The sequence below is a fragment of the Trichoderma breve genome, chromosome 1, assembly GCF_028502605.1.
Source record: "Trichoderma breve strain T069 chromosome 1, whole genome shotgun sequence".
NCBI classification, from domain to species: Eukaryota; Fungi; Ascomycota; class Sordariomycetes; order Hypocreales; family Hypocreaceae; genus Trichoderma; species Trichoderma breve.
In genome coordinates, this window is record NC_079232.1 from 2184386 (window position 1) to 2211234 (window position 26849).

Here is a 26849-nt window from a genome sequence, read left to right on the forward strand (position 1 = left end):
TTGATGTGACCCTTGACTTGCATCTTGCAGCCGGCTGTTTTTCGTTTATTAACATTCAGTTCAAGATTACGATTTTTCTTGGATGCGACGGGATGCTGCCTTGAGAGGCTGATTGTGTCCTGTGAGCATCCATTGCGTTCATTCACAGCTTGCTATTTGCTTCAATTCTTTTCCCCAAGACTCTGCCCGCTGCAAAAACCAAGCACCCACGACGCGACATGAACAACTTTGGCGTCATCGAGCTCGCCAGCGCCAAAACGACTTCGGCTCCCGGATGGGCCTACGTTCCTGATACCGGCGCCCTGCCTGGAGCCAACGCCTTGCAACCGGCAAACCGGAAACGAGCTCGCAATGCGCCCGCGGGCGTGACGGCCGGCGACTTGACGGCGCGGCAGGAGGCCAAGATCCGGAAGGAAATCGAAGCGCTGGAGAGAGATGGGGGCAAGGACAATTCGATTCCGATACCTGCAAAGAGCAGCAAAGGTGCGTAGACACGCTCGGTACATGTCAGAGGGAGGAGTTTCAGAAGCTCATCAGATGTCGTGTTTGTAGCTACTGGAAAGTACACGCCAAATGTTCGAAAGATATTACAGTCGCAAAAGACGTTTTCAAATCATCTGGACGATTTCCTGGCTCTGCAGGCACAGGCTGAGGGCGGTCCAACAGCGGCAAGCAATAATCGGCCTACCAACACCAACACCAAACGCCCGGCCGGCAAACGAGACGCTACTGCTACACCTACTGCGACTACCAAGCTATCGTCGGGCATACAAGAAGAGGATGTGATGATGACGGATGCAAACCTGCCCCCGATTTTGGTAGGATCATATCGACCACCACCAACGGCCCATCCTGGTGACAACGATCCGCTCCTGGTATCCCGTATGCCCGAGGTGCCATCGGATGAAGAACTAAGGAAGCTGCTGGCTCACCCACCGCTCACATACTACGAGGCCAGAGGCAAATGGGAGGACAACTACCCCACACGTGTATTCTGCGAGGTTTGCGGATATTGGGGACGGGTGCGGTGCATGAAGTGCGGCACGAGAGTCTGCGCGTTGGATTGTATGGAGACGCATAGAGAGGAATGCGTGACCCGATATGGGTTATGAGGCACTGACGTCTTTTGAAATGCTGATTGATTGGAGACTGGAAGATGTGAGGGCTGCATTTTGTCAGATTTTGACATGGCCATGGTCGACGGTTACTGGGCGAGGTCATGATATGACAGTTTGAAATTGCATTCCACGGCGTTTGGACGGAGTTCTTGCGGAGTTCTTGCGGAGTTATTGGTATAGGAAGCGCGGCACTGATACCCAGTCTATTTGGAATGAGGAATTCACACTCAGTTGATGCTTACTTGATTGTCAAATTGTCTATGAGTCTTATCCAACATGTCTTCTTCCTGATGGCTCCGATATCCGGCCCAGCTCACGTCAGGTGTAGATATATGGTGACTCAGGAACCGGATAATGAATCCTACCGATTAAAAAGAAATTACACCATGAAAGTTAAAATTAAAATAAAGTGCGAATGTCGGATGTGGTTGGTAATTATATCCGTAGCAGAAGGTAGTAGGGGCTGCATTTACACTGCCCTTTGACTCAATAACCCCCCTGGCTAAAAAAGAGTCCGAGGATCTCCCGCGTGCAACTTTGTTTGTGAGTCAACCCCACCTCGCGCCTAACGATAAAGTACTAAACTAAGGGTATTCCTGCCCCTCCATTCGAAAGGCCAAACAGCAGCTTTCTTCAACGCCTTTTCGCAACGAGAAAGGAATATCGCAAATGTCTTCCGAGCAAGTTGACGCCCCCAAGGCGGCCGAGGGCGCTCCCGCCCAGAGCCTGCCTTCACGGCCCGCGAAGCAGCCCAAGGAGAAGAAGGCCGGTGGTGGAAAGGCTTCACTCGAGGTTTGTTGGACTCGATTCCACTCGACTTGATTCTTCCCGTTTTGCAAAAGACAATTCGTACTGATATGGATGTTTGTTATTGTAGCTTCCGGTTCTCCCAGAATTCATTCAACACCGTATCGCCATTTTCGACAAGATCAAGGCCAAGCGCGACGCCGAGGTTGCTGGTTCGTTTTCGCACAGGATTCGCCGTCATGTATATTTGGAGGAGGTGCTAACGAATGTGTCTTTGCAGCCAAGCCTCGCGAGGAAATCACCATTTCCATGCCCAATGGCAAGGAGGAGAAGGGTACTGCTTGGGAGACCACTCCTGGAGCCATTGCCAGAGGCATTTCCAAGTCCCTGTTCGAGCGCACCGTCATCTCCATGGTTGATGGCGAGCTGTGGGATCTTACACGACCCCTTGAGAAGAGCTGCAAGCTCGAGTTGATTGACTTTGAGCACGAGGAGGGTATGTTGCGACGAGAATTTCTATCAGTTGTCCTGGGGTTTTAAGCAGAATTGGATAGCGCTGACTGATCTGGTGGGATAGGCAAGAAGGTCTTCTGGCACTCTTCAGCCCACGTTCTCGGTGAGGCTGCTGAGAAGCGATTCGGCTGCTACCTTTGCAACGGTCCCCCTACCACCGACCCTCCCGGATTCTACTACGATATGGCCAACATGGAGGGGTAAGGAATCTTCCCTTGGGCCTTTGGAAACATGCAAGTTTACTAACTGCTCCCTCTAGTCAAGTCGTTCAGGAGGAAGACAAGAAGGCCCTGGAGACGCTGGCCAACTCCATCATCAAGGAGAAGCAGCCATTTGAGCGTCTGGAAATGACCAAGGACGAGCTCCTTGAGATGTTCAACTACAGCAAATACAAGGAGTACTTTATCAACCAGCGTGTTCCCGACGGTACCACAAGCACAGTCTACCGATGCGGTCCTCTCATCGATCTTTGCAGAGGTCCTCACGTCCCCACCACTGGAAACATCAAGGCGTTTTCAGTTCTCAAGGTGAGGATTTTGCCAGTTTAGTAATCGGCTGTTTGGATTCACGATTTGCTAACTATGCCGTTAGAACTCTGCCGCATACTGGCTCGGCAACAGCTCCAACGAGTCCGTCCAGCGAATTTCCGGTGTCTCATTCCCCGATAAGAAGCAGCTCGAGGAGTACAAGACATTCCTTGAGGAAGCAGCCAAGCGCAACCACCGAAAGATTGGTCTGGAGCAGAAGCTCTTCTTCTTCGACGAGGTTTCACCTGGTTCCACATTCTTCTTGCCCCACGGCACAAGAATCTACAATGCCTTGATGGAACTTATCCGCGGCGAGTACAAGAAGAGGGCATTCGACGAAGTCATTAGCCCCAATGTTTACAAGTCTGACCTGTGGAAGACATCCGGTCACTGGGGACACTACGCCGAGAACATGTTTACCTTTGAGGTTGAGAAGGAGACGTACGGCCTGAAGCCCATGAACTGTCCTGGCCACTGCAGAATCTTTGCCCACTCAGACGTCACTTACAAGGATCTACCATGGAGGATGGCTGATTTTGGTGTTCTTCACCGAAATGAGTTCTCTGGTGCCCTCACCGGACTTACCCGTGTGCGCCGCTTCCAGCAGGATGATGCTCACATCTTCTGCACAGTCGACCAGATTCGGGACGAGATTGTGGGGGCCTTTGACTTCCTGTACGCTGTCTACGGCCTGTTTGGCTTCTCCTTCAAGCTGAAGTTGTCGACTCGACCAGAGAAGTATATCGGCGACATTGCCGTCTGGGACATGGCTGAGAGCAAGCTCAAGGAGGCTTTGGACAACTTTACAGAGAAGATTGACTCCAAGTGGGAGGAGAATCCTGGTGACGGTGCTTTCTACGGCCCCAAGATTGACATTACCGTGTACGATGCTCTGCGACGAGAGCACCAGTGTGGTACAATCCAGCTCGACTTTAACCTGCCTCAGCGATTCAAGCTGCGTTACGTTGCCGCCAAGGACGAGAGCAGTGCCAACCAGGACAGCAACGACCCCGAGCTGCCCGTTGGCTACGCCCGACCTGTCATGATCCACAGAGCTGTGCTGGGCAGCTTCGAGCGAATGTTTGGTATTCTTACAGAGCACTTTGCCGGCAAGTGGCCTTTCTGGCTGAGCCCTCGCCAGGTCCTGGTCGTTCCTGTGATGCCTGCTGTAAACGACTACGCCAAGGAGCTTCAGCAGACGTTCCAGGAGAAGGGTATCTACATTGACGTTGACCTGAGCAGCGACACCTTCCAGAAGAAGATCCGCACGGGCCAGCTGAAGCAATACAACTTCATCTTTGGTAAGCACACACAAACCCTTATCGGCACAGATATAGATATGGGATGATTAGGGATACGTGAACCACTTACTAACATGAGCTTCTTCTTTTAGTCGTCGGAGCCGAAGAGGCCTCCTCACGCACCGTCAACATCCGAAACAGAGACGACCAGAGCACACAGAACAAGGGAGCGCTGATTCCTGTGGATGAGGCACTAGAGAAGCTGCTGGCTCTGAAAGGAGAGAGAAGACTTGTCAACAAAATCTAAGTGAATCGTTGGGCACGGAATGTGAGCGAGCGTGGGGGTTGCAGGAGATACGATGTCCTCAGAGCAGTACGGAGTATATGCATGGCCCTTTGCATGCACACGTGGCTACAAGCAAAACCGCGAAAAGAAAAGAGCAAAAAAATGAAAAATGAAAAATGAATACCTCTGTTTGTTCTCGAGCACTGTGCAGAGTCTCTACCTATTTACTATCTTAGTACTATTAGAAGGAATAAACTACCTCATACGAGTACGAGTACATCAACATGCGGGAAAGTTATGGCGTCCAGTCAAGCGGCAGACTACAAAGCAGTGGGGGCCAAACGTTGAAGCATTAGAGCCAGTGGTAGTATATGAATGGACAAATGAAAGACGAGCCTGAGAAAGATTTGCTGAGTCGCGTGATGCTGCAAGATTGGTGCAAAAGGGAAGCCCGGTTGGGCATTTATGGCCATCCTCCTGCCGGGCTGCTCTGCCTAGGTATGGCGAGTACGAAGCAGCAGCTCTTTTGGTAAAGGCACGCCCCCTATTTGTGATCTCATCGCCATTTGTTTTCTCTTTTTTTGTTTGGCCTATCATCTTTTTGGGCTACATGTAAGCCCGCTCGCTGATGCGTGTAAGTCGTCAATTCCGGGTCCGAGCAATTTATAACACCTGCGTCACCGGCGTGCAGCTTCGCTCGGTAAGTGTAAGTGGTTGGTTTGTGTCACAGGGTAAGGCAGGCTATTTGGGTGTGCTTTATTCTATTTGGAAGTGTTTTATTTGCACGGGCGTCCCTCTCTTCGCTCCCCCTCCCCTTTTGGGTAAAATCTCACAAAATGAAATAATAAATAAAGGACGCGGAATCCGCACGTTGCGCGTTGATAGGACAAAAAGCGCGGGCAATGTGAGATGTCAGTTTGGGGGTTAAAGGGAAGGGAAGGGGGGGGGGAGTCCTCCGTCTGACTTGAATTTGTATGAAGGAGAAAAAAACGGCTGTCTTTTTTGTAACGCTAGGGAGATACGATGCTGCTGTTTTTGCAGGTTTGGGAGATTTCCTCGAGGAATGCCAGCTACTGAGATTTAATGCTACACAGAGAGAGAGACTATTGAAAGTATATTCCGGACGGGAATATCTAGTGCAAGGGGATAACTAGCGGACGTGATAGAAACGGGCGGGCGGGAACGGGATGAGGCGGTCCGTTTGGTGTGAAGCTCTTTTTTCTAGCTGTGCAATGGATATGGAACCTGGGAGCAAGCAGTTGTCCGTTTTGGTATCGACGTACATATTTCATACAAAAGCAAGCAGGGTGGTGACAAGAAGAGATGTAAAAGGGTAAGGTAGCATTTTCGTTCCCCCCTTCCGACGAGGAAACTCGAGGAGACTGGAGGAGATTGGAGGGGGGGCGTGTTTGCCGGTATTACTAGAGAACGCTTTTTGGGTAATTTTTGGTTCGTTCTGATTGATTCGACTGGAGGCGTACATTGTGCAGAGAGAGTAAAGATGTACGAATACTGTAAGGTAGGGTAGGGCAGGGGTGTGTGTGTTATTACTCCGAAGCGTGGGAGGGCAGTTTGATTCTTGAATTGATGACACCTCTCTTTTTGTTATTTCTTATTTATTTCTCTTGGTAGGTAAGTCTGCCTTGTTCGGGGCTTTTTCTCCCGCGGACCTTCGCGTGTTCTGGAGAAAGTGGATAGTTCGGCGAGGTGAGATGCGCTACGGAGAAGAAGTGAGGCAGAGATGAGAGATGAGGGCACAGAGAGCAGAAAGAGAGAGAAAAGATGTTCATGCCGGCGTGATGTGTCACATATGCGGGACGAAAATACAAGGACAAGGACAACCTCTGTAAAAAATGGCTTTCTTGTTTAGGGAACGTTCTCCGTGGTTTGGGGCGGGAAAAAGGCCGCAGTGGCTTTGCATTTGTAAAGAAAGGAAGCCATCCGCCTTTCTTTAAAGGTAGGTCGGTATAGTAGTATAGCAGTAATAGTAGATGGAGTGAAAAGGTTTGGTTACATGCTCTGCAATAATACTGTAGATCTTGTTTTAAAATATTCCTTTGGAAGCTGTAATAGGAAGTGAGGAGCGTGACTAATTTACGAGGAAGCGTTCATTTGCTCGATAATTATCCGCGGAGAAACCAGAGCAAAAGGATTTATGATAGAAAGGACGATCACTAGCTAGCTGGCCTCTTTTTTTAAGCTGTTGTTGGTTCGGAGGCTGTTTTGAAGAAAAAGAGAAAAAGACAAGCGAAAGAGACGGGACGGATTACGGATTACGGAGCGCGAAATAAGCCCGAGGAGCGAAGTGGCCCTCGTAGGGGGGGTTTCAAACGGTGGTTTATTTTTCTGGCGGCCGTTTGACTTGAGATGCTCACATCCCACACCCAAGTGAGTTGTCGCTTCTATCTATCTTGTGGTAGTTTTATTATCGTATTACGTTTTGGGAATTTGGTCCCGGGTCCGAATGGGGGGAAAGACGAGAACGAAAAAAAAGTGTGTGTGTATGAGCCTTGGATGATGACATGGGTGAGCTTGATGCCCTCATGCAGACTCCCGCGTCTGGTCATATGTAGGGGCCAGCCATGCCATGGACCAAAGGAAAGAGAAAGAAAGAAATGAGATAGAGACAGAAGAAAGCAAAAAGAGACAGACAGACAGAGACGCACAGACAGAGAAGGCCAACCAAAACTGATCCAGCAGCCCATCATCCCACATGCTCCCAAGGCAATGCAACCGTGGGTACGCGAAAAGCCGGGACTGGGACGGACGGGGGACTGGGAACTGGGCCCTTGGGGGAGAGCGGGCAAGGCCCATGTTACTGTACCTGTCATGTAGGTACCTGGTATGATCTGATTGCGGCGTTGCCGTATACTGGCTAGGCTTGCGATGCATTGATGGAGGCGCTCTAAACAGGCAATATATACGTTTGTTTGGGGAGACGTCTTTTAGCCTTTGGCCGGAGATGGCACAGCTCCGCTTCGGGGGGCACGGGGTTTTTTTGCTGCTTTTTGTTACTTATTAGCCGGGCAACTTGAGTGCATGAAGGCGGCGAGAAGAGAGGGAGAAAGAGGCAAGAAGACGAGAAAATGAAATAAAGATTTGTGATATAGTTTGATTTTAGTGCAGTGTTTATAACGTCAGTATGCTTTGACAGTGCTGATGCTTCAGCTGCTGACCGGGGTACATGTGCTGTTGTCTGCTACGGGGGTAAAATAGGTAGCTGGAGCAGTGCTAATCTACCTGCGGAGTACAGCTCCGTATCGCATATCGCTTTTTTGGTGTTCCGTTCATTGTCATTTGATATCATATGGACTTATTGCCAAGTACCTATTATCGTCTGGATCATTGCCAATGGCAGCAACGGCTTACCGTCCGTCCGCCTATACGGAGTGTCACAAGCACGCACCAATGGCAACGGGTTGATGTGCGACTACGAGTTACCATGCAAAGTTAGTGTCCACTGGGCACGCGGAGAAGTCGAGCGCTAGGGCCACTAAATACTCTATCTAAGAGTACGAGTACCAAGTAGGTAAACTGAGCGGTTGTCAACATGAGTTGAGGCCGTGATATGATATGATATCTGCTGTGGGAGCACGGAGTACAGAGTACGTGGACGGAGTACGTGGACGGAGTACGTGTGTGAAGTACAGTGGTGGCTGCAGCGGCCAGGGGGGAAATCATGGCTTGTTCAACTTGTTTTTCCTTCCTCCAGGGAGGGGTGAAAGGCCAGAAAGAGCAGAGACCAGGCGGCATGTTGGTGATGATGGAGACGGGCTGGCAGAGGGGCTTGTTTTTTTTTTTTTTTTTCCTTTGGGGGGGCCGAAACCGACACAGGCCATAGGTCATCTATCACAAACTACAGCGCGACCGGTGAAGGAAAAATTGGATCCTGTATGCGGGCAGGGCTGCAAGGTGGCACCCCTTATGGCCAGGATGGCGAGCGGACCCTCTCAGCTGGACGGCCGATACAAGTTGAGTTGAGGCAGCATGGCTTGTGATATCACGGCATGCAGCTGCAGTGAAGCCCAACAACTTTTTTTTTTTTTTTGTTTTATTTAGATGTGATGTGATGCAATGGCTTCGGAGAGAAAAAGGAGGAAACAGGCGGCAGATCCTAGTTGGATGGAGAAGCTGGATGAGACAAGAGACAAGAGACAAGAAGGCTTGCTTTGCCATCCTTTTCGTACTCGGACTTTGGATGGTTTCGATTGTTCAACGGCCGAGGCTGAGAGGCGATGCAGCAGCATTCAAAGATGGGCGGTACGGACGTGGCAGGGCGCTAACACGCCAGATGCAGGACTTCACAGGCCAAGGCCTTACCAGACGCGTACAAGAGCGACAGACGAGACACACAGAGCCGGACATGAGCGTGGGCGTGGAGTGGCTGTCATACATATTCCCGCAGTGCTGGATATTCCCACAGGCTGTGTCTTGTCTATGTGAGCTGCATCATGGCCTAACTTGAGAAGCCTCGGGCGGTGACGAGCATTGGGGCATGTACTGATACCTGGGAGGCGCCAGGGGATGGATCTCTGGTTGTCTGGCTGCACAAGCGTGTATTCGTAGTTGGTAGCAGTTAGGTTGGTATACCCCGTACTTTTGTTTGGTTTATTTTTATTTCTAAATTTTAATTCTTACTCTTTTCTTTTTAATTCTTGCAGTGCCGTCATGTGGCTCTGCTCGTCCAAGGGATTTGCCTGCTCGCTCAATTGTTTGCATTGATGCGGCTTAGGTACATGTAGACAGTGACGGCAGCAATCAACAATGCACGGAGCAGGCGAGTGAGCAGCCATTCGATTTTTATCAAGGTGATCCCGGCCACAGCAAAATGGACCTGGAACATCCAATACTTTGTATCCAGTACATGCGGCAATTTTGTTCGCGGAACTCATAAAACATAACCACTTGCTGGCCATGTCGTGTCACAAGCGTTTTATGATAGAAAGGGACAACAGATGGAAGGGGAAAGAAAGACGGCCAAAAATGTGAGAGATGAGATGTCGAGAGGGCGGGTGATGGATGAGATTTTGGTAAGGGAGCCCGCAACGGGGAAATTGAGGGGACCTTTTTTTCCTGTTTGTCTTTTCTGTCTGGTCTCTTCTTCTCATCTCATCGTGGTCGGATTTGCGTTTTTTTGGCACCCACGACGGGGCTAGGAACATGGGAAGCGCTATCCGGCAGCAGATACAACGCCGCAAGTGTACTTGTACTTGCACCCGCAGCGGGCGGTGGACACCCGGGAGCGGGCAAAGCGCCGTCCGGGCTTGTCAGTTGTACTTGTGCTAGAGGTCTCTGCTCGTACTGAACTGGTCCGTAGCATCACGGATGTACGAGTGCAGTACCTGTGCCATCACACGAGGATTGATTTCATTTCTAGCGATATCCGACGCTTTTTTACGCCACCAGAAATGCCCCCCCGTCAAACTGTAACTTCGGCCAGTATCATCCATCACCCCATCACCTGCGCAGCTGCAACTCAGCGCCACTCGCCGCTTGGGCCAATGCCGTGGGCGCGTCCGGCTGCTGTGCAACGCCCAAAAGGCCCGTCTACTAAGGCACTGGGGTTCGCACGTGCAAATCAAAGGAGCGCGGGCTGTCTCTGTACTGTAGGTGCAACTGTAGGTGCAACTGTAGGTGCTGTAGGTATTCTGTACGGGTTACGCCTATTGAGTACATGTACTTGCACTCGCTGTGATTGAACCAAACCCCCCTGGTCCTACAGGCGGCGTCTCTCCCCCTGGCCCAGCAGACAAGCACGTCCATGCACAGCGTTTACAGGGTGTTATGGCGTGCGTTTTCGGGGCCCAGACAGACATTGAATGAACGGGATCGTCCCCAAAAGCAGCTCGGTAATTTTGCTGCGTGTGGTGCATCACCTTTGTTGCTCCCATGTCACTGTACTTTCGGCCCGTAACGACTTGAGGTACATTCTGTACACGGAAACCTCGAGGCTGGCGGCCCAGTGCAGCACAGGTACGGAGTACGTGGTACTATTAATCACCAACCCCAGCCCGTTTTTGGCGCCGATTTTAGCATCGCTCGGAGAATGTCCTCATCAGCAAAACCGCACATATGATGTGTCTGATTCTGATGGATGTTTTCTCTCCTGCAAATTAATTCTCGCGACACCCAACCGGCGCTAATCCAATCACCCACAGACGCCTCCTCACAGCTCGTTGGCCGCCTTGACTGATTTGATTGCCATCGAGTCGGCGAGCAGCGTCTCGTTTGCCAGCCGTCGGCGTCAGCCCTACGTAGCTCGAGACTGCGAGAGTTTCTTTTTTTATTTTGTCTCCAGGTCGTCGATCAAGTTACAGAGAAAAGAGGAACAAAAGAGACCGAGCCAAGGAATACAAAAGCCTGGGGGAGGGGAGGGGGCTTGACTCGCACCAGAACGATTTGTTATCCATCACACACCTCTTTTCTTCATTTATTACATTACACGCGGCAGACGGTATTAAAGTTGGCAGTCGTCCACAACCCTGCGCCTTGCCGAGGGTCCTCCAGACTCACCTCTTCATACCTTCATACCACCACCCGACTTTTTTTCCCATCCGCAACCTCTGCCCCCAGCAATAGCAGGGCATCGACAACAAAGCACGACAGACATTCACAACATCCACCCGCCTCCATCATTGCGATTCATTGTCATCGGCATCGTCGCCGTCAGCGTCACAGTCGCCCATCACCGCTACCGCCACTCCCCGTGCCCTTGTCAAGGCACAGTCAATCCTTCCAAGCCGACTAACTGTTCCGCTGCCGAATCCGAATCCAGCATCACCACAGGCGACAATCGGAACCCCACCGGCGGTGTCGAAGGGAGCTAAATAGTAGCCATTCTTGCCTACCCGTCCTTGGAGTCATTCGGACCCCACGCGCGCGCGTGCCGGACGCTATAACCCTCCCATTTCACCTCTGTCATTAGCAGACCGGTACCCTCTTAGCTGAGGCTGCGGCTGTCGTGCGGTGGAGGCTAGGAGCAAGCAGCTAAAAAGAAGCTCCCCCAGAGGCTAGTGCGCGAGCGAGTCAAGCCAAAGCGACGGGCGGGATACCTACGGCTGAACGACAGTGACAGACAGGCGGTATACAAAGTAACACAACCGCCCATTCGAAAGCCTCAGGGATCTGCAGCCTCGATCAAGGCGAGACATCGACAAAGACCCAGCTCAACAGGGACAAGGTCCTGTCGCAAAAATACCCGACGTATCAAAGGGCCTTGTTAACGAGGCTGGAAGAGTATAGTGCTTCCGACAGCTTGGACCGTTGCGCCAAAAATCAAGGCAGGAAAAAGGAAGAGAAGCGGCAACACCCCCCTTGCCTGAGTCTGCATTTCCGTCTGCCAGGGGAAAAGAAACAAGGTCAGGGCTAGGTACCGGCATCAGAATTCGAAGCCGGACAAGGCACAGCTCGGGACGCAACCGGTTGCGCGCGTGTGCTGCCGCAATCCCGTAGCACCAGGCCCAGAGCCTTGTCGTCGCTGACAGTCATGCGACCCGGATCGTTCTCACTGCCGCCAGATCGCCAACTGCTCAACGACAATATCCCCGACCAGCACGACTACCACCACCACGGCTCGGAGCATAGGCACGACGAGAATTGGGGCCAACACCAGGCGCAGGATGCGGCCTTTTATGCCTCGGAGAGCAACAACACCACCAAAATGTACTACGACCAGCACGGCCACCACGACGAGCACCACGGCTACGACCAAGGCGAGGCCTACGGCGATGAGGAGGTCATGACACCTGCCCCCGACGATGGCGCCGATAGCGGCAACGGGAACATGGAATACCATCCCCAGCCGCAACCACAACCACAGATCCAGTACACAACCACATACTGGGGACATCCTTACCCGCATTCTTACACCACCCAAAGCTATCATTACCCTCCCGCACAAGCAGCTCCCGACCAAGATATGAGCGATAGTGACGATGGCGCTGTGGCACCCAATGGACATTTTTATCACGACGACCTGATAGACGACGAAGAAGATATGGAAAGGGAGGAAGACGGTGAAGAGTACGACGACGAGGACGACGAGGAAGACGAGGCGATGCTGAACAACTACGGACACCAACACGGACACCCTGTGCCACCACACCATGTGCAACCCGGGGGAACCCACTCGTTACCCTCCCTACTTCAATACTTGCAACAAGGAGGAGGAGGAGGACCAGCACCAATACAAGGCGCATTCTCACAAGAACTCGCCGACCAAGCCGCCGCCTACTTAGCACAGCAACCTATGGTGGCCGACGAGGAGCTATCCCTTGACGAGGAGGAAGAAGAGCTGTTGCTGGACCCTTTCCCTCCCGTTCACATGAGCAATCCAAACCCCAGCATCCTGGGGTCCGAAAACTACGGCCTGATCGACTTCCTGCGCTATTGGGCATACGGCAACGTCCTGCAGTCGGGCCATAAGCTACCGCGGCCCGGCATCCGCAGAGTCCTGAAGCAGGCCACCAGTGGAGTAGAGCGCGTGTACTACTCTGATCTACGCGGAGATGGCTGTGACATACAAGGTCTGGATTGGGATAGCATGAACACAACACGCAGTGCCGCTAGGGAGATCCGTCGATATACATACAAGAACTACGTCAACAGGCCGGGTTCTGATATTCACGTAAGTCACACAGGGCCTTGTCAATCCGCTTTACACCAAAGCAGAAAGAACTGCCCTTCTTTCATGTTTGTTCCAGGAACCCCTTCTTAACCAAGATTGCATAGATTTCGTCAGAGGTCGCCCTTCCCGCCACCGACAGCTTTTTCAGGTTCAGGAGAATGGATGTCCGGCGAGATATTAGCCTCGCCCATTTCCAGCTTCGGAGTGTGCTTGCTTGTCCTGGTCGGACGCATGCATACTATCCCAGCGTGCAAGGCATCAACATGCTCAACACTGCAACGAAAAAGACGAGCCTAGCGATGAACCTGCGTGCCTTTGCTGGAATGGCGGCTCCCGCCATATCAACCCTTGATGCCGGCTGCGGTGTCTTGATGGCCGGCACCTTCAATGGCGACTACTTCCTGCAGTCATTGACTGCCGAGGATAAGAAGAGCTACTCGGAGGGACAGATATCCAACGACGTTAGCGGGATTACCAACCACATCAAGATATACAAACCCAGGAGGTCTGACAGTCCTGCCGCCGCCATTGCAAGCAATGACCAGGGCTTCCGCCTCCTAGACCTTCAGACGGAAAAGTATACCGCCAAATTCACATATCCCTTTGCCCTCAACTGCTCGGCCATGTCACCAGACGGTCGGCTGAGAGTCGTTGTAGGCGACGACCTGAACGTTTTGATCACCAATGCGGAGACGGGCGAGATCCTACAACAGCTTGGCGGGCACCGTGATTACGGGTTTGCCTGTGACTGGTCGGACAATGGCTACCACGTTGCCACTGGTTTCCAGGACAAGACCGTCAAGATCTGGGACGCCCGCTACTGGCGCAATGCCAATGGTGTTAGCACCCCGGTCTGCACGATAGCGACGGAGATGGCCGGCGTCCGAAACCTGCGCTTCTCTCCATCAGGCAGCGGCCGACCTCTCCTTGCCGCAGCAGAAGAGGCCGACTTCATCAACCTGATTGACGCCAAGACGTTCCGCTCCAAGCAAGTCATTGACGTTTTCGGCGAGATTGGAGGCGTGGCATTCACCAATGACGGACAGGACCTCAACGTTCTTTGCTGCGACGCCCACCGCGGCGGTCTGCTACAGTTCGAGCGTTGCAGCTTTGGAGTTGACGAGCCTCTCACGGGAGGCTTGCAGCGGATCACGAAAATCGACGACGACTCTTCAACTCAATGGGATTTTATACTACGGCGCCGGCCGCCAATGTACCTGGACGGCCCGGGTGTGTTTTAAGTAACACCTTGCAATCCAACCGTCATGAAGTTACGATTCTATATGCATATTCCTTTCTTCTTGTCTGTTAGCCTCCTCTTGCATTCTCATTCGAGCTCCCTTTTTTGGCCTGTACATACTTTGTCCTCTTTTCTTCTCTTTATGCCATTGATGATCTCTGCGTTTAGCCTTTTTGCACTTTTACTTCATTCAGGCTCCATCATTATTCTACCTCATACTTGCTGTTCTGGAGATTGTATCTTACGCCTTTGCTCTTCTAAGCATACGTCGTCTGTTACTTTGAGTTTGGAACATACCTTGGCCTCTTTTTGTCTTCCGTTTCTTCTTCCTGTCCTTTGCCAATATTGTTTAAGGGACTTATGAGCATCATTTTTCATGTTTGGTTCTCGCTATTCTTATTCTTGTTGCATAATGCACTGCGATGAACTTTGAAGAGTCCCTTGTGAGAAGACGGGAAAACACCCTCTCAAAAAAAGAGAAAAAAGGAAGAATGAGTAGGAAAAAAACATGGAGTTGTCGGTTACCAAACCTTGCCTACCTACGTACTTGGTCAAAACTGCATTACTATAGCATTTGCGATTCTCTTGTTCTTTTTCTTCACGTTCTCCCTTGTTCTTTTTTCTGGGTATGTACTTGGTCAAATACACGAGGACACATTGTAAGGGATATAAGCCATCTTTTCTTCTTCATCTCCATCATTTTTTTTCTACTTTTTTTTGCATGAGAAAAAAATTACTTCTTTTTTTCCCCCAATTCCCATAACCGTTTTTTGATATGCTCGGTTAGAGGAAAGGGGGGTTGGTTCGCGATTAGGATTTTTTTAAGGTCAGGATTTTGTAGCTTTTCTAGGCTGGAACAAAAACTAAAACTCGAAGGATGGAAAAAATACCGAGGCACAGTAGGATTTCTTTTTTTTATACATAGGATGAAAATTGCTTTGAACCGTTTACTTGAGCAAGCTCATTGTTGTTTGGCGGTGCAAAAGTGGGAGTTGGTGCTATGTTCATGTGTGTATGTATATCCTTCTTATTTTTAGGGCGTCGTACAATTTCGTTAGGAAGACAAAACCTTTTTTTTTATCGTAGTTACACTAAAGTATTTTGTATTGCTCGTGACAGGTAGGTAATTTAATTGTCGGTGTGGTGATTATCAAGGGACAAAAGTCTGTGAGTGTCGTACAACAAGGTGTTGGAAGGTCGTATTATGTTGTGCTCACTTTCATGCGTATATTGTTGCAGCACAGCATTCAGGCGGTGAGCGAAATGATTCCACGCGCTCTTCTTTGGGCGACTTTTTTTCTTCTTCTTTTGGTATGATTACTTAGAATCAATGACAGTGATCCCTTGGAAGCTTAATTCCTTGGTTGTATATAAGGCTGGTGTCAAAATCTTTAAGCTTTAGGGTAAGTCCCGCCGGACGACGCCATGATTTCTCCTAATCGTAGAACTTCACGTATGCTAAAAGAGACTACAATCTGCTCCAAACAAACACTCTTTACAATTCAACACTCTCAACAACGTGTGTAGCCACTCTGTACATATAGATTCCTCCAGTCTTGTCACCATGTGTATCGACAGGGGCGATAAGAGTCTATGAATAGTGCCTAGTGGCGCTTTCGTACTGAGGCAGTTAAAGTTGGCTCATTGGAATGCATATCCCAGTTGCTGTGACATCCGAACTTCATGCTTTAGCTGCAATTACGTAGAGCCGGCCTAATGAATCATGGTAAGACACAAGCTGCCACATGGCCACCACCCCAACTACATCATGTTGATAAGAAAACTTTGAGATAGTCTCAGGCTCCGGAGACTGATGCTCAATCTGGAACAAGACTCAAGCAAGATAAATCACATTCAATAACAGTTTCATCATCGAATAATTAAGTAATTACAGCATTAGAATCAGATGCTAAATGTACACCCGGATCTATGGCGACTTCATATACAGAAACACCGCGCAGTTGCCAAAAAAACAAGCCATGAGACCCGCCTATCACAATACCACAAAAGGACTCAAAATTTGCAGCCAACCAAGTTCCATCTCTTGTCAAGGAGCGGCCCCCAACGCCATCATGACCGCCTGAACTTCCGAATCGGCATCAGGGTGTCGTTTGTGGTCCCGCACTGGTGGCAAAATACACAAAGGGGGACCGACGGATAGAACCGGGCGAGCTTGACATTTCCATACATTTAGTAATTGACGTTCAGCTGCAGTAAAACCCATCCAAGCGTTGCGTATTAAAAATCTTCAACTTCCTTACTCGTTGATGGCAAAGGCAGCGGCGGCACCCCAGCTCTGCTCACAACCAAAGCTGCCGGGCTGCTTCCACATGTCATCGTCCACGGAGAAGAAGACGGTCTTGTTACCGCACTTGGAACGGATGTTCTTAAGGGCGGTAGCCTGCTCGGAAGAACCAGGGCAGGCATCACCGTTGCACTGACCCTTCTTGGGCCAACCGCACTCCAGGTTGAGGACGTCGTTGCCAGGGCAGATCTCCTTCAGGAGCTCGAGCTGTCCAGCGACGAAGTCACCAGCGGAATCGGGAGTGGTGGCGGAGTTGAAGAAGGGGTGGATGTTGGCACCAGTGACGTCGATAACACCGCAGATGGCCGAGGAGACAGCAGGGTTCTGCCAGATGTTGAGAGTCTCGGAGATGGTGTAGGGGCCGCTGTAGCCGCTGCACTTGCCCTTGACGGTGGTGATGAGCTCGGCGAGCTGAGTAGCAGAGCAGAAGCCGTTCATAATAGCCTCGTTACCGACGACGAAGAGCTTGACAAGATCCCACTGGGCCCAGGCAGCAATGGCGTCAACCTGGCTCTTGATATCAGGGGTCTCGTAGCTGCAGCCATCACCCTTGACAAAGACACCGAGGATCAGCTCAATGCCGTACTTCTTGGCAGCACCACCAACGTTCTCAAGAGTGTTGCAGTCAGTGGAGTAGACACGGATGACCTGGAAACCGGCGTTCTTGAGCTTGGAAATGTCCGAGTCAACCTCATCAGCAGACTTGCAGTTGCCGGTGGCAGGCTCATAGGGAGTGTAAGTGATACCATAGTGGTCGTTGTTGCCGCTGAGACCACCGCTGGGAGCCACAGGCTTGGGCTTAGGAGCAGGGGCAGGCTGGGTGGGCTTGGGCTTGGGAGCAGCGGGAGCAGAGTAGGCCGGAGGAGAGTAGGCGGGAGCGCTAGGCTTGGCGGGCTCCTGAGTAGACTGAGCGGGAGCAGGAGGAGGAGGAGGGTAGCTGGCAGGGCTGGTGGGCGCAGCAGGAGCGGGAGTGGAAGTCGGGGCACCAGAGCTGGCGAAGGGGCAGTAGGTGACATAGTCGGTCTCGGTGACCGTGACGACCTGCTCGGGAGCAGTGTAGGTACCGGGCTCGTAGCTGGTCGGGACGGGGTAGACCAGGAGAGTGGACGAGGGGACCACGGTGGTGATGGGAGCAATGGTGTAGGTACCAGCAGCAGGGCAGACGTAGGTGGTCTGCACAATGACGCTGGTAACCACGGTGCCGCTGGTTGAGACGGTGGCAACAGGGCAGACGACGGTGGTGGCCGTCTCAACGACAGTGGTAACACCGCCAACGGTGTGTGTTCCGGGGGGCACCTGGGTCGAGCTAGCACCACAGACGGTGGTGGTGTCGGTCAGGGTGATGGTCGTGGCCGGAATGGTGTAAGTTCCGGGAGTTGGGAAGGTGACCGGAGAGGGAGTCGGAACAGGGACGACATAGACCTCAGAAGTAGGAGCCGGAGCCTGAGTCTCAACGGAGGTGGTGGCCGGTGGTGCAGGAGCAGGAGCTGCGGTGGTAGGCACAGGAGCTGCGGAGGTCGGGGGAGCCTTGATAGGAACCACTTTGAGGCAATGTCAGCATATCACTTATACCAGAGGCAATGGGAACGGGAGGGCTCTCTGCTTCTCCCGGAAGCGCCCCGGGGATCGTCGACGTACAGGTAGGCTCGCCGGTGATGGTCGAGTAGATGGTGGTGCATCCAGGGACACAGACCTCGCCAGTGGCGGCTCTCTTCGCGGCGAAGAGCTCGTGGGCGTGGCGGTGACCGTGAGAGGCGCTGGCGGCGCCAGTCAGGGCAGCCACGGCGGCGGCTGCGAAAGCTCCCTTCATGGTGGAGATAAGATTTTCGGCTAGGGATGTAAATATCAAGTACAAAAAAGAATGCCCGCTGAAAGAGTGAAGCGGTAAGTTGGTTTACTGGAGAACAAAGAATCGAAGCAACTTCCTTCAAGACCTCGAACTGACGATCCGTGGGGAGTAGGAAAAAAAGAAGAGAGAGACGGCACGATTAGGTGGGCAAGGCGGCTATTATTATGAGTACGGGAGGTGCGCGTGCAGGCGGGTAGCATGGCTCATTGTTGTTATTAGCCTTGGCTAGCCTGCGAAGTGTGCTCACCAACGGTGTACCTAGTCGGCTGTGGAATCCTGCGCTGCAGACGAGGTACTGCTGCCCCAGCTGGAGGTGGAATGACAGGGGTTTGGCAGAGGGGGGTGGAAAGAAGACGAGCCACTGTGGCTACCTCTGAGTCCATCACTGGCTGCTGCTAATAGAAGCTGCTGCTAGGCCAAGGCGGCTTCTCATCGCCAAATAGGAGAGGGTGGAGCTTGGCCAAGCAATTCCCATTTTGCGCCTGAGTCCTCCTTGAAAGGGGCAGCGAGCTCTCGACGTGGCCGTCTGAATCAAAACCAGCCGGAATTTCTAGCGCTCGGAAGCTGCTGCAAACAATGGGCGACGCTGCGACATTGAGGCTGCTGAGCTGTGCAGAGCTGGACGGCATCTTGGTCAACAAGGAATCCAGCGGTGGTGTGGCTTTGCTCAGCCAGATCTGCCGCCTGCAAACTGCTTCGTATTGAGAATCGGAACTCCACGGATCCATCGTCTGCATGTTCCAGGGCCTGGTGATGAGTGGCTGATCACCTCTATGTCGGGAGATGAGCGCTGCCTTGTCATCTGAGATATTTTGGCTGGCGCTGTCCCTCCCTGGCAAAACACACAAAGGAGACGAGGAGCTGTGGACAAATCAACGCCGAGGGACGATCCTCTGGCCAATCTCGGACGTGGGTTGGCTAGCCACTAGCTACGAGATTGTTCCTGCATATGCCCACTCCGCTTGGCTCATGAGCGGGCCAGGCACAGAACGCCTCTCACTTTGCTAGGCCCAGTTTGTGCGCCCGTCCCTTGCCTAAGTCTAGTGTCCGGCTTGTCGGCGTTTCTGATGTTGGTGATGGCGTCAGCCGCAGCTCAAAAGCCCTTTGCCTTGGAATTCTTCAAGCTCTGTAGATGGTGAAGCTGTCCGTGCAAGTCTGTGCCGCACATGTACGGGGTTGAACGCTGCGGCCTCTGCTCCTGCGAAGGCCGTGGATACCGACCCGACATCAGCGGTGGGTTACATTCTGTGCCATTTTAAGCTTAGATTCTCCGCAATACTCGAGGGGCCTTTTCGCTGCCAACCCCGGCCTGTGTTCCAACTCGTCCTATTGCAAGGGGTCCGTTTTAAGGTGTCTTGGCCCGATTTGAGCTTGGTCCGCATTGATTCCCAAGGCAGTGTGCACCTTTGGCTTGACCGCTGTGGTGCGAAAACTGCTCATTTCGAGAAAGGGGCGCGTTCGAGAAGCCTGGTCCGATGCTGTCCAATCACGGCTACCTACTCACTATTAGTCTTACTATTCTGGTAATTCTCGTATTGCAGAATGGATTCCTATCCCTGTCATCCAAAGGGGGTCGCTTGGGTTAGCCCATGGCACAGCAATCCTCAATTTGCGACGCGGCTTCGTCAAAGTGCCGGGCACGCCGTGGAGTTGTGCCTAGTGCTTGTACGTACAAGCAACAGACCGCTGATTTTCCAAAATCCTCCCCAGATGAGGAAAGTCGTTAACGGTGTTGGTGCGGGAGTCGAATTTGTCTTTCTGCATCTCTTGGCCCAAGAACTGCGCTTGACCGGGAGTGCAGATTACCCGTACGAGTGCTCGTAGTAAACCGGAGTTTTCGTACCTGCATGTGTAAGGAGGGAAAAATAATGGGCCGAGTGCATGTATGTAATATTGTATGGATCATTACTATCACGATGATAAAATTCCGCGAGATTTGTGTGCTGGATGCTTTCGTCTAAGCGAACTCTTTTTACTTTTCTCTCTCTTTCCTCCCTCCTCCCTTTTTTTCTTTTGTCTTTTCCCTCTTCGCACTTTCCGAACCCTGCAGTGCGCCATTGTTAGTCTGAGGCACTCGATGCAGGTGCAAGGGACGTCCACGCCCTGCCAAATAAAAAGAAAGGCGCTGTAAAAATCGGGGGATCTGCAGGAACTGTAAGAATCTAGTTTTTTTTTTGGCCCGTGGCGTCGCAGGCTCGTTTATATATAGCAGCAATGCCTAAAAATCTACAGCAGTGAGTATGGCAGGTATTGATAGCTGCTACTAGCACGTACCTGGTAGGTATGCGCTTATAAGTGAGGTGCTGCACAGGCACTTCAACGAGATACAATCAACAAACTTATTTTACGTAGACGGAGAAAAAAATACCGTGGGAAATACTGCTCGTAGCGATGCTACTGTAGAATGCAACGTACCAGGTATTCTTCTGCTCTCTTGTTGTATCATTCAGTGGACATACAATATGAGACAGTCCAGGAGCTCGTATTCCTGCATGTTTACTCCGTAGAGTCAATTTGACCTGGCACTGACCGCCAACGTCGTTTACCGCTCCGTAGCGAACCCTAATTCATTATACCGCTCTGGAGAATTAATCGCCGTTTGCATGACGTCGTGAACAATACTCCGTATCAAAAGTCTAATTGCCCAATTTACTCCAAGTAACCCATGCACAACTTCGATAAGGTTGATACTGGCAATTTATCTCCAGGAACCCCTGGCTGTAGCAACCTAGTATCAGTGCTAGCAGCATGGAGAGGCGCCTGGGATCTCTCGAGCCACACTTTACTTCGTCGGAGCGGCACGTGACCTACTACGCCACCAAGCAACTCGACGCCACACCTCCATGGGTGATCAGATAAGGCTGGAAAAATTCGCTGTCGAGTGTTTTTATATGTGGTAGCATATGCCCGTCATGATACCCCGGCCGGGTTGTCAGTCTGTTTACCGGCAATATTTGCTGCACGGCCATGGCTGTCTTGCTACAAATAGGCGGGCTAACGTTCATTCCGTTAGTACCACCAAAATTGCTCTTCTGGGGCTTCAAAGAGTGAGTCTCATCTTGGGCGGCCCCGGCATGAAGCTATAACTTACACAGAATATGTAGCGTTGGGAGAGCACAAACAGTCAACCTCACCCACAGGTAAAATATGGACAGTCTCACGTACCGAAATCTGCCCCTCAAAATTTAGCAGATAAAGATCTCAGTTACTTGCCAATCCGCAAGCGACTGCAATTATGGACGGCCCAGAACGGACAGTACAGCTCAGATAGCATGCCCCCAGACATGATCCTATATGGAAGCGTCTCAAACCATCTGAGTCGAACTCAGTCAACAGGGTCATCTGAAATGGATCAACTGCGACCCAGTCAGGCTGGAATGACGGACGAGTTCGAAGAAGACCTTGGTGCTGACGAGCCAGAAGCTGCTGCTGTTGGCGTGAGTTCCAGGCAGCCTGGCGATCTTGTTGAATTAAAGTGAGAAACCAACGCATCCATCTCGGGAACCCACGCTAATTAATATTGGAAACAGGCAAACTGGCTCACGAGTACCTCTCTTTGCAATCTATCTTGGGTATTTTGGAGAGAGAAACCATTTCTATGCCGTCAACGGCAGATGGCTCACCAGCATGGGCTACTCGCCTTTATTCACGGTTGCCAAGTTTGTGAGCAAGGAGGAACTGGCACCCGTAATGGCCAGAATGCCCAGGAGCGGCTCTCCTGAAGTGTTTGAGGATCTTCGTCGCAACGAAAAGGGCCCCTCCAGAGACGACGGTGCTCATCTTATCCAGAAGATGGTGGACTTTAGAGTCAAAGCAGATATGGTGCATCAAAACTACCTGGAGAAAATGGATGCAGTCCGCAATTTTCTTTCCAATCGACGACAAGTCAGCTATCTCAGCCTCTGGGAGATTGCCGACGTATTACTCCCGGAATCTCTCAAAGTGGATGGCCGCTTCTCTCCCTTTGCCCTTTATGCGGTCCACTCAGCGCTCTATCAGAATGAGATTGGTTTCCGACCACTCAGCCCTACCAGCGACTGCCATCGCCGAGATCATTTGTTCGAGATTTTCCCTCAATCCCATACGAATATCATCAACAAAGTTGTTGCCATGGTTCGTGATTACACAGAAACGAGTGGGAGGCGCTTGAGACCTCCCAAGCCGGATGAGCTAGAAGAGACTCTGCTGGGAAAGTTCATCAACCAGGCACGCAAGATAGTTTTGGCCAGCCGCTCGAAGCGGCAATGGACACCACATGGCATCCTCACGCCTGCAGATGGTGTGCAGTTGCCACAGCCAGAATGGTCCCAGTCGAGCAAGGATATCATTGCGTTCCTGGAATGGTGGGCCAGTTATGACCTGTTTGAACCTGGATCGAAATTTCATGGCCACGGCGCCTTGATCCTCCGCGCTCTTCAGCTATACAACGATGCTGTTCTCGACCAGAGCACGGCTTGGACGTTTTTACAAGAGATTGGCATCATCCCCCCTTGGGAAGTTCCATCGCGTTACAAAGTTCGCTTCCCGGATGTCACAATAACTAGAGGTGGTGGTCTGGAGCGAGAGATGCCCAAAGATATTGAAGAATCCAAGCGGCCAGACGTGGCGGCTGGTTTCAGACGAGAGCACTCGCAGTCTACAATATTTTGCATCGATGCTGTGTCAACTATTGTTATTGATGACGGTATCTCGGTTGAACGCACAGAAAACCCAGATGAGTTCTGGCTCCATGTTCACGCGGCAGACCCTGCTTCCAGTATCAAGCCAAACTCTGACCTTTGCAAATACATGGAGTTGATTCCGGAGAACATTTACCTGCCTGGGCACTTTCAAGCCATGCTCCCCTCCAACTTAGGAGAAGAGGAGGATGCCAAAGACTATGCCTCCGAGAGCCTCGTTAGCCAGTTTTCGCTCAAGCCAGGCAGTCCAGCATTGACTTTCAGTGCTAAAGTCAATAGAGCTGGTGAGCTGCTGGATTTCAAAGTCGAGCCCAGCAAACTTGAAAAAGTCGTGTACTTGGATCCCGAAGATGTATCCCGGTTTTGCAACGAGCCGGCACCACCGCCAGTCCCCAACTATAGCCTCACCGTCGGAACTCCTGGAGAAGATGAAAAGCCCAAGTTGAATCGCCCAATGACTGCCTCCCAGGATCTGGATGCATCTAGCAGAGAGGATTTGTTATTACTGTATCAACTCGCTGAAGCTATCAAGAAGAAGCGCCTCGACAAGGGGGCGTGGCCGTACTTCTTCCCACGGCCCTCCGTCTCTGTATCGTTCCGTGATACACCTGACTTAACAGACAAACCTAGGAGTTTGCCTGCTGATCCTTATATCAAAGCTGGTTATGAGACATCGACGGGCTGCTCTGTCGTCTCCAACACCATGGTTCTGGCTGGCGAAATCGCAGCACGCTGGTGCTCATCTCGTGGCATCCCCATCCCATACCGGAGGGACATCAAGTTCAGGCATGGTGGGAACAAGGCTTTCGATTATGCTACGAAGGAGATTTACCCTCTGATCCGTAGAGGGATCGAGCCAAGCGGCAGCCAGCGGCAAGAAATGATGCGCCATACCGGTGGAATCGAGCTATCAAGTCAGCCTGGCTCATACTTTCTCCTTGGGCTAGACATGTATGCCAAAGCTACGTCGCCGCTGCGCCGCTTCTCCGACCTGCTCGTCCACTGGCAGATCCACGCTGCCCTGCAACACGAGCGAGCCACCCAGCGAACCATTGACCCCAGCATCGACAACCTCGACGACATCCTTCCCTTTTCCTCTGCCCAGCTTGCAACCACTCTCCCGCTGTTGCAGGTGCGCGAAAAGATGGCACGCACGGTTTCTCGGGGCATCCTCGAGTGGATCCTCATTGCCCTTGTCCGTGCATGGCGCTTCGAGAAGACGGCTCCTCGCAAGCTCCGGTTTACCGTCGGCTCGCGCTGGCGACAGGGCTGCATAGGCAAGGTGGATTTCTTCGATCTGCATGCGGTTATGGACATTGAGGGCCTGAACCAGAAGGCCCTGATCAAAGATGTCAGGGTCGGGGACCAGTTCGATGTCGAGCTTGCGGATGTTAATGTACACTCTCGGCGTATCCTCGTCAAAGCCCTGAAGTATCTCGGCCCTAATGCCAGGCCGGTTTCATCGACGTCGGCTCTAACGTGAGCTCTCACACCCTCGACCCCAGCCAGACCTGCAGCAGCACACTCTGAAGGTACTGGATAATAGCCAGTACAGTACCATCCAGTATCTCTGAGCCAAACGACGGCCATACCATCCGACAGCACACCTTATCGACAAACCCTCCTCACCGGGTTTGCCCAGTGGAGACTCCAAAAAAGCAGGCTTGCGTGTATGTGCCATTGAACCGTTACAGAGTACGAAGTGTACTGTACAGCACAGCAACCATGCCATGCAAGCCCGCATCACTGAAGGTGTCTTCAACCCAATGCACCGCACAGGTGCATATGCAACCCAGCGCCCCCTTTTCCTCTGGCTGGCTCTGGGTCCCATCATCCCCCCTCCCCCATCTCCACCACCCCTTCGCCTTACAGACGCTGGCAGCCTCTGGTTGGCCTGTTGTCATTTTCCCTTCTCCCCGCACCAAAATGTATGGAATTACCCCAGACTTTTTGGCTACATCTGACAGGGGGCTCCACTCTCCCTCCAGGGGTCTTTTGTTGGGAGCAGATTGGCCTTGGATACGCTTCTTTCGCTGCCGCATTCAGGCGCCTAAAACACCGACGTCCTGCATCATGCGAGGGAGTACATACACCTGGTTTTCGTTTTTTTTCTTGTTTCTTTTATTATTTTTGCTGCCCAGTCGCCACCTCCTCGGTGCCATTCACCCTGCAGGTAGGGGGACTTGGCCTGCATCTGATGAAGAAAAGTTGGCACGCACGCATATATTACTTCATGTATACATACTTCCCATGTACACAAGGCGCATTCATCTCAATGCCCCCTATTGCTCACACATCATGTACCATATACCACAGCCTCTCTCTGTACGAATAGCATCTAAACGACGAAAAAGACACTTTCAGTCTGCATATCCATAGCGTAGATGACGCGGCCACCAGCCTCATAGACGAATTTAAAAAAAGCAAAGAAAACAACCCAATCACCTGATTGCCCGCTCTCTAACCCCATGGACTCTCACCACAGGCTCCATTGACCAATGCATCGTCCACTCTGGTTTCATCCTGCGAAGGCCTGACATAAATTCCAGAACGCGCGGTGACGTTTTCCTTTTCCCTCCCCCCTGCGATTGGGGGCTCTCTGATCCTGTTAACAAGGCAAGGGTGAAGAATGGAGAATGGACCGGCTTCTCCGCGCCCTTGGAGAAAGACGCCAAGCGTATCCAGTCGTTTGGCTGGGCAACTGGGGGAGGGATCCATCGAAAGCATTGATTTTACGTGGCTTCATCTCCAGATTCACGCAATGCTAATAATCCGTAGCCCCGTTAGACTAATAGCTTCTACCAAGGCTCGACTATAATCCACCTTGAGAGGACGGCGAGCGTTCCCCCTTCAATGGTACTCGCAAGTAGCAGTACATATCGGGTAATAAGAAGTACTCGGGCATCAAGTACCCAAGCCGTATAAGGTACTCCAAGCCATTGTGCACCTTGCATTATGAAGCCAGCCTCCTTTATTCAATGTTTATCTTGTATTTCGTTTGCTTGTGCTGTGTATTCCTATGTACAAACGACCCATCCTTCTACTTGGAGCCAGATTCGATCCCGTTTTCCATCTCGTAAAAAACCATTCCATGCCTATTTGCCCAAATCTTAGCCAATTATCCACCCCCGTCCCCCTTTTACAACATGTTTTATCGCGATGAAAAGAAAAAGGAAATGAGAAAAAAAGAAACCACAATTTTTTTTGCATGCAAAACACAAAACGCCGATTCTCAGGCAATAAAACAAGAACCCTTTAAGCCGCCCATGAATTTTGATATAATTGTAATCCAAGAAAATGAGAAAAGCGGAAAAAAGATGAAAAACAATACTCTTTGTGTGTCATCAGATGAAGACCAAAAGGGTAAAGAGAAAAAGACAGAAAAGTACAGAGACTGTGTCATAAGCCGTCGTATAGCCGGGATACCCCCAGCATTCGTTGAAGCAGAAAAAAAATTTGGTTAGTGAAGGAAATTAGGCGGCCAAGGTGATAAGTCACCCGACCACCAAATGAGCATCTCGTGACATCTCCGTGTCCACATCGACAAGATTGCCATTCAGTTCGTCGTGCTTTCGCCTCCCGATGACGCCGGACTCGAGACCAAAGGCTTAGTCGTAGCGCCCCGGCTCAACAAAAACAAGCGTCCAAGTCCCACTCAGGGTCCAATTGGCCCTGGGATATTAGGTAATGCGTAGGCCAAAGCCGCATTTGGCTGTTG

At 51.5% G+C, this 26849-nt stretch overlaps 5 protein-coding genes across 5 annotated transcripts; 4 read left to right on the forward strand and 1 right to left on the reverse strand.

Annotated features, from left to right (window-relative positions):
• Window positions 1-218: 218 nt before the first annotated feature.
• On the forward strand, window positions 219-1112 carry T069G_00699 (HIT zinc finger domain-containing protein; the record flags this gene model as incomplete). The annotated part of the gene is made up of 2 exons (XM_056167909.1): window positions 219-483; window positions 553-1112. 2 exons carry the CDS (start codon window positions 219-221, stop codon window positions 1110-1112), a joined length of 825 nt encoding a protein of 274 aa, XP_056033225.1.
• A 675-nt stretch (window positions 1113-1787) lies between these two features.
• On the forward strand, window positions 1788-4453 carry T069G_00700 (tRNA synthetase class II core domain (G, h, p, S and t) domain-containing protein; the record flags this gene model as incomplete). The annotated part of the gene is made up of 7 exons (XM_056167910.1): window positions 1788-1910; window positions 1996-2077; window positions 2146-2361; window positions 2443-2578; window positions 2638-2905; window positions 2970-4206; window positions 4299-4453. 7 exons carry the CDS (start codon window positions 1788-1790, stop codon window positions 4451-4453), a joined length of 2217 nt encoding a protein of 738 aa, XP_056033226.1.
• Window positions 4454-11918: 7465 nt separating this feature from the next.
• Window positions 11919-14299, forward strand: T069G_00701 (uncharacterized protein; the record flags this gene model as incomplete). The annotated part of the gene is made up of 2 exons (XM_056167911.1): window positions 11919-13058; window positions 13163-14299. The coding sequence occupies 2 exons, from the start codon at window positions 11919-11921 to the stop codon at window positions 14297-14299; spliced, it is 2277 nt and encodes a 758-aa protein (XP_056033227.1).
• A 2256-nt stretch (window positions 14300-16555) lies between these two features.
• Window positions 16556-18413, reverse strand: T069G_00702 (uncharacterized protein; the record flags this gene model as incomplete). Its single annotated transcript, XM_056167912.1, has 2 exons — window positions 16556-18144; window positions 18242-18413. The coding sequence occupies 2 exons, from the start codon at window positions 18411-18413 to the stop codon at window positions 16556-16558; spliced, it is 1761 nt and encodes a 586-aa protein (XP_056033228.1).
• A 3311-nt stretch (window positions 18414-21724) lies between these two features.
• T069G_00703 (RNB domain-containing protein) lies at window positions 21725-24614 on the forward strand (the record flags this gene model as incomplete). Its single annotated transcript, XM_056167913.1, has 2 exons — window positions 21725-21927; window positions 21983-24614. The coding sequence occupies 2 exons, from the start codon at window positions 21725-21727 to the stop codon at window positions 24612-24614; spliced, it is 2835 nt and encodes a 944-aa protein (XP_056033229.1).
• Window positions 24615-26849: the final 2235 nt, after the last annotated feature.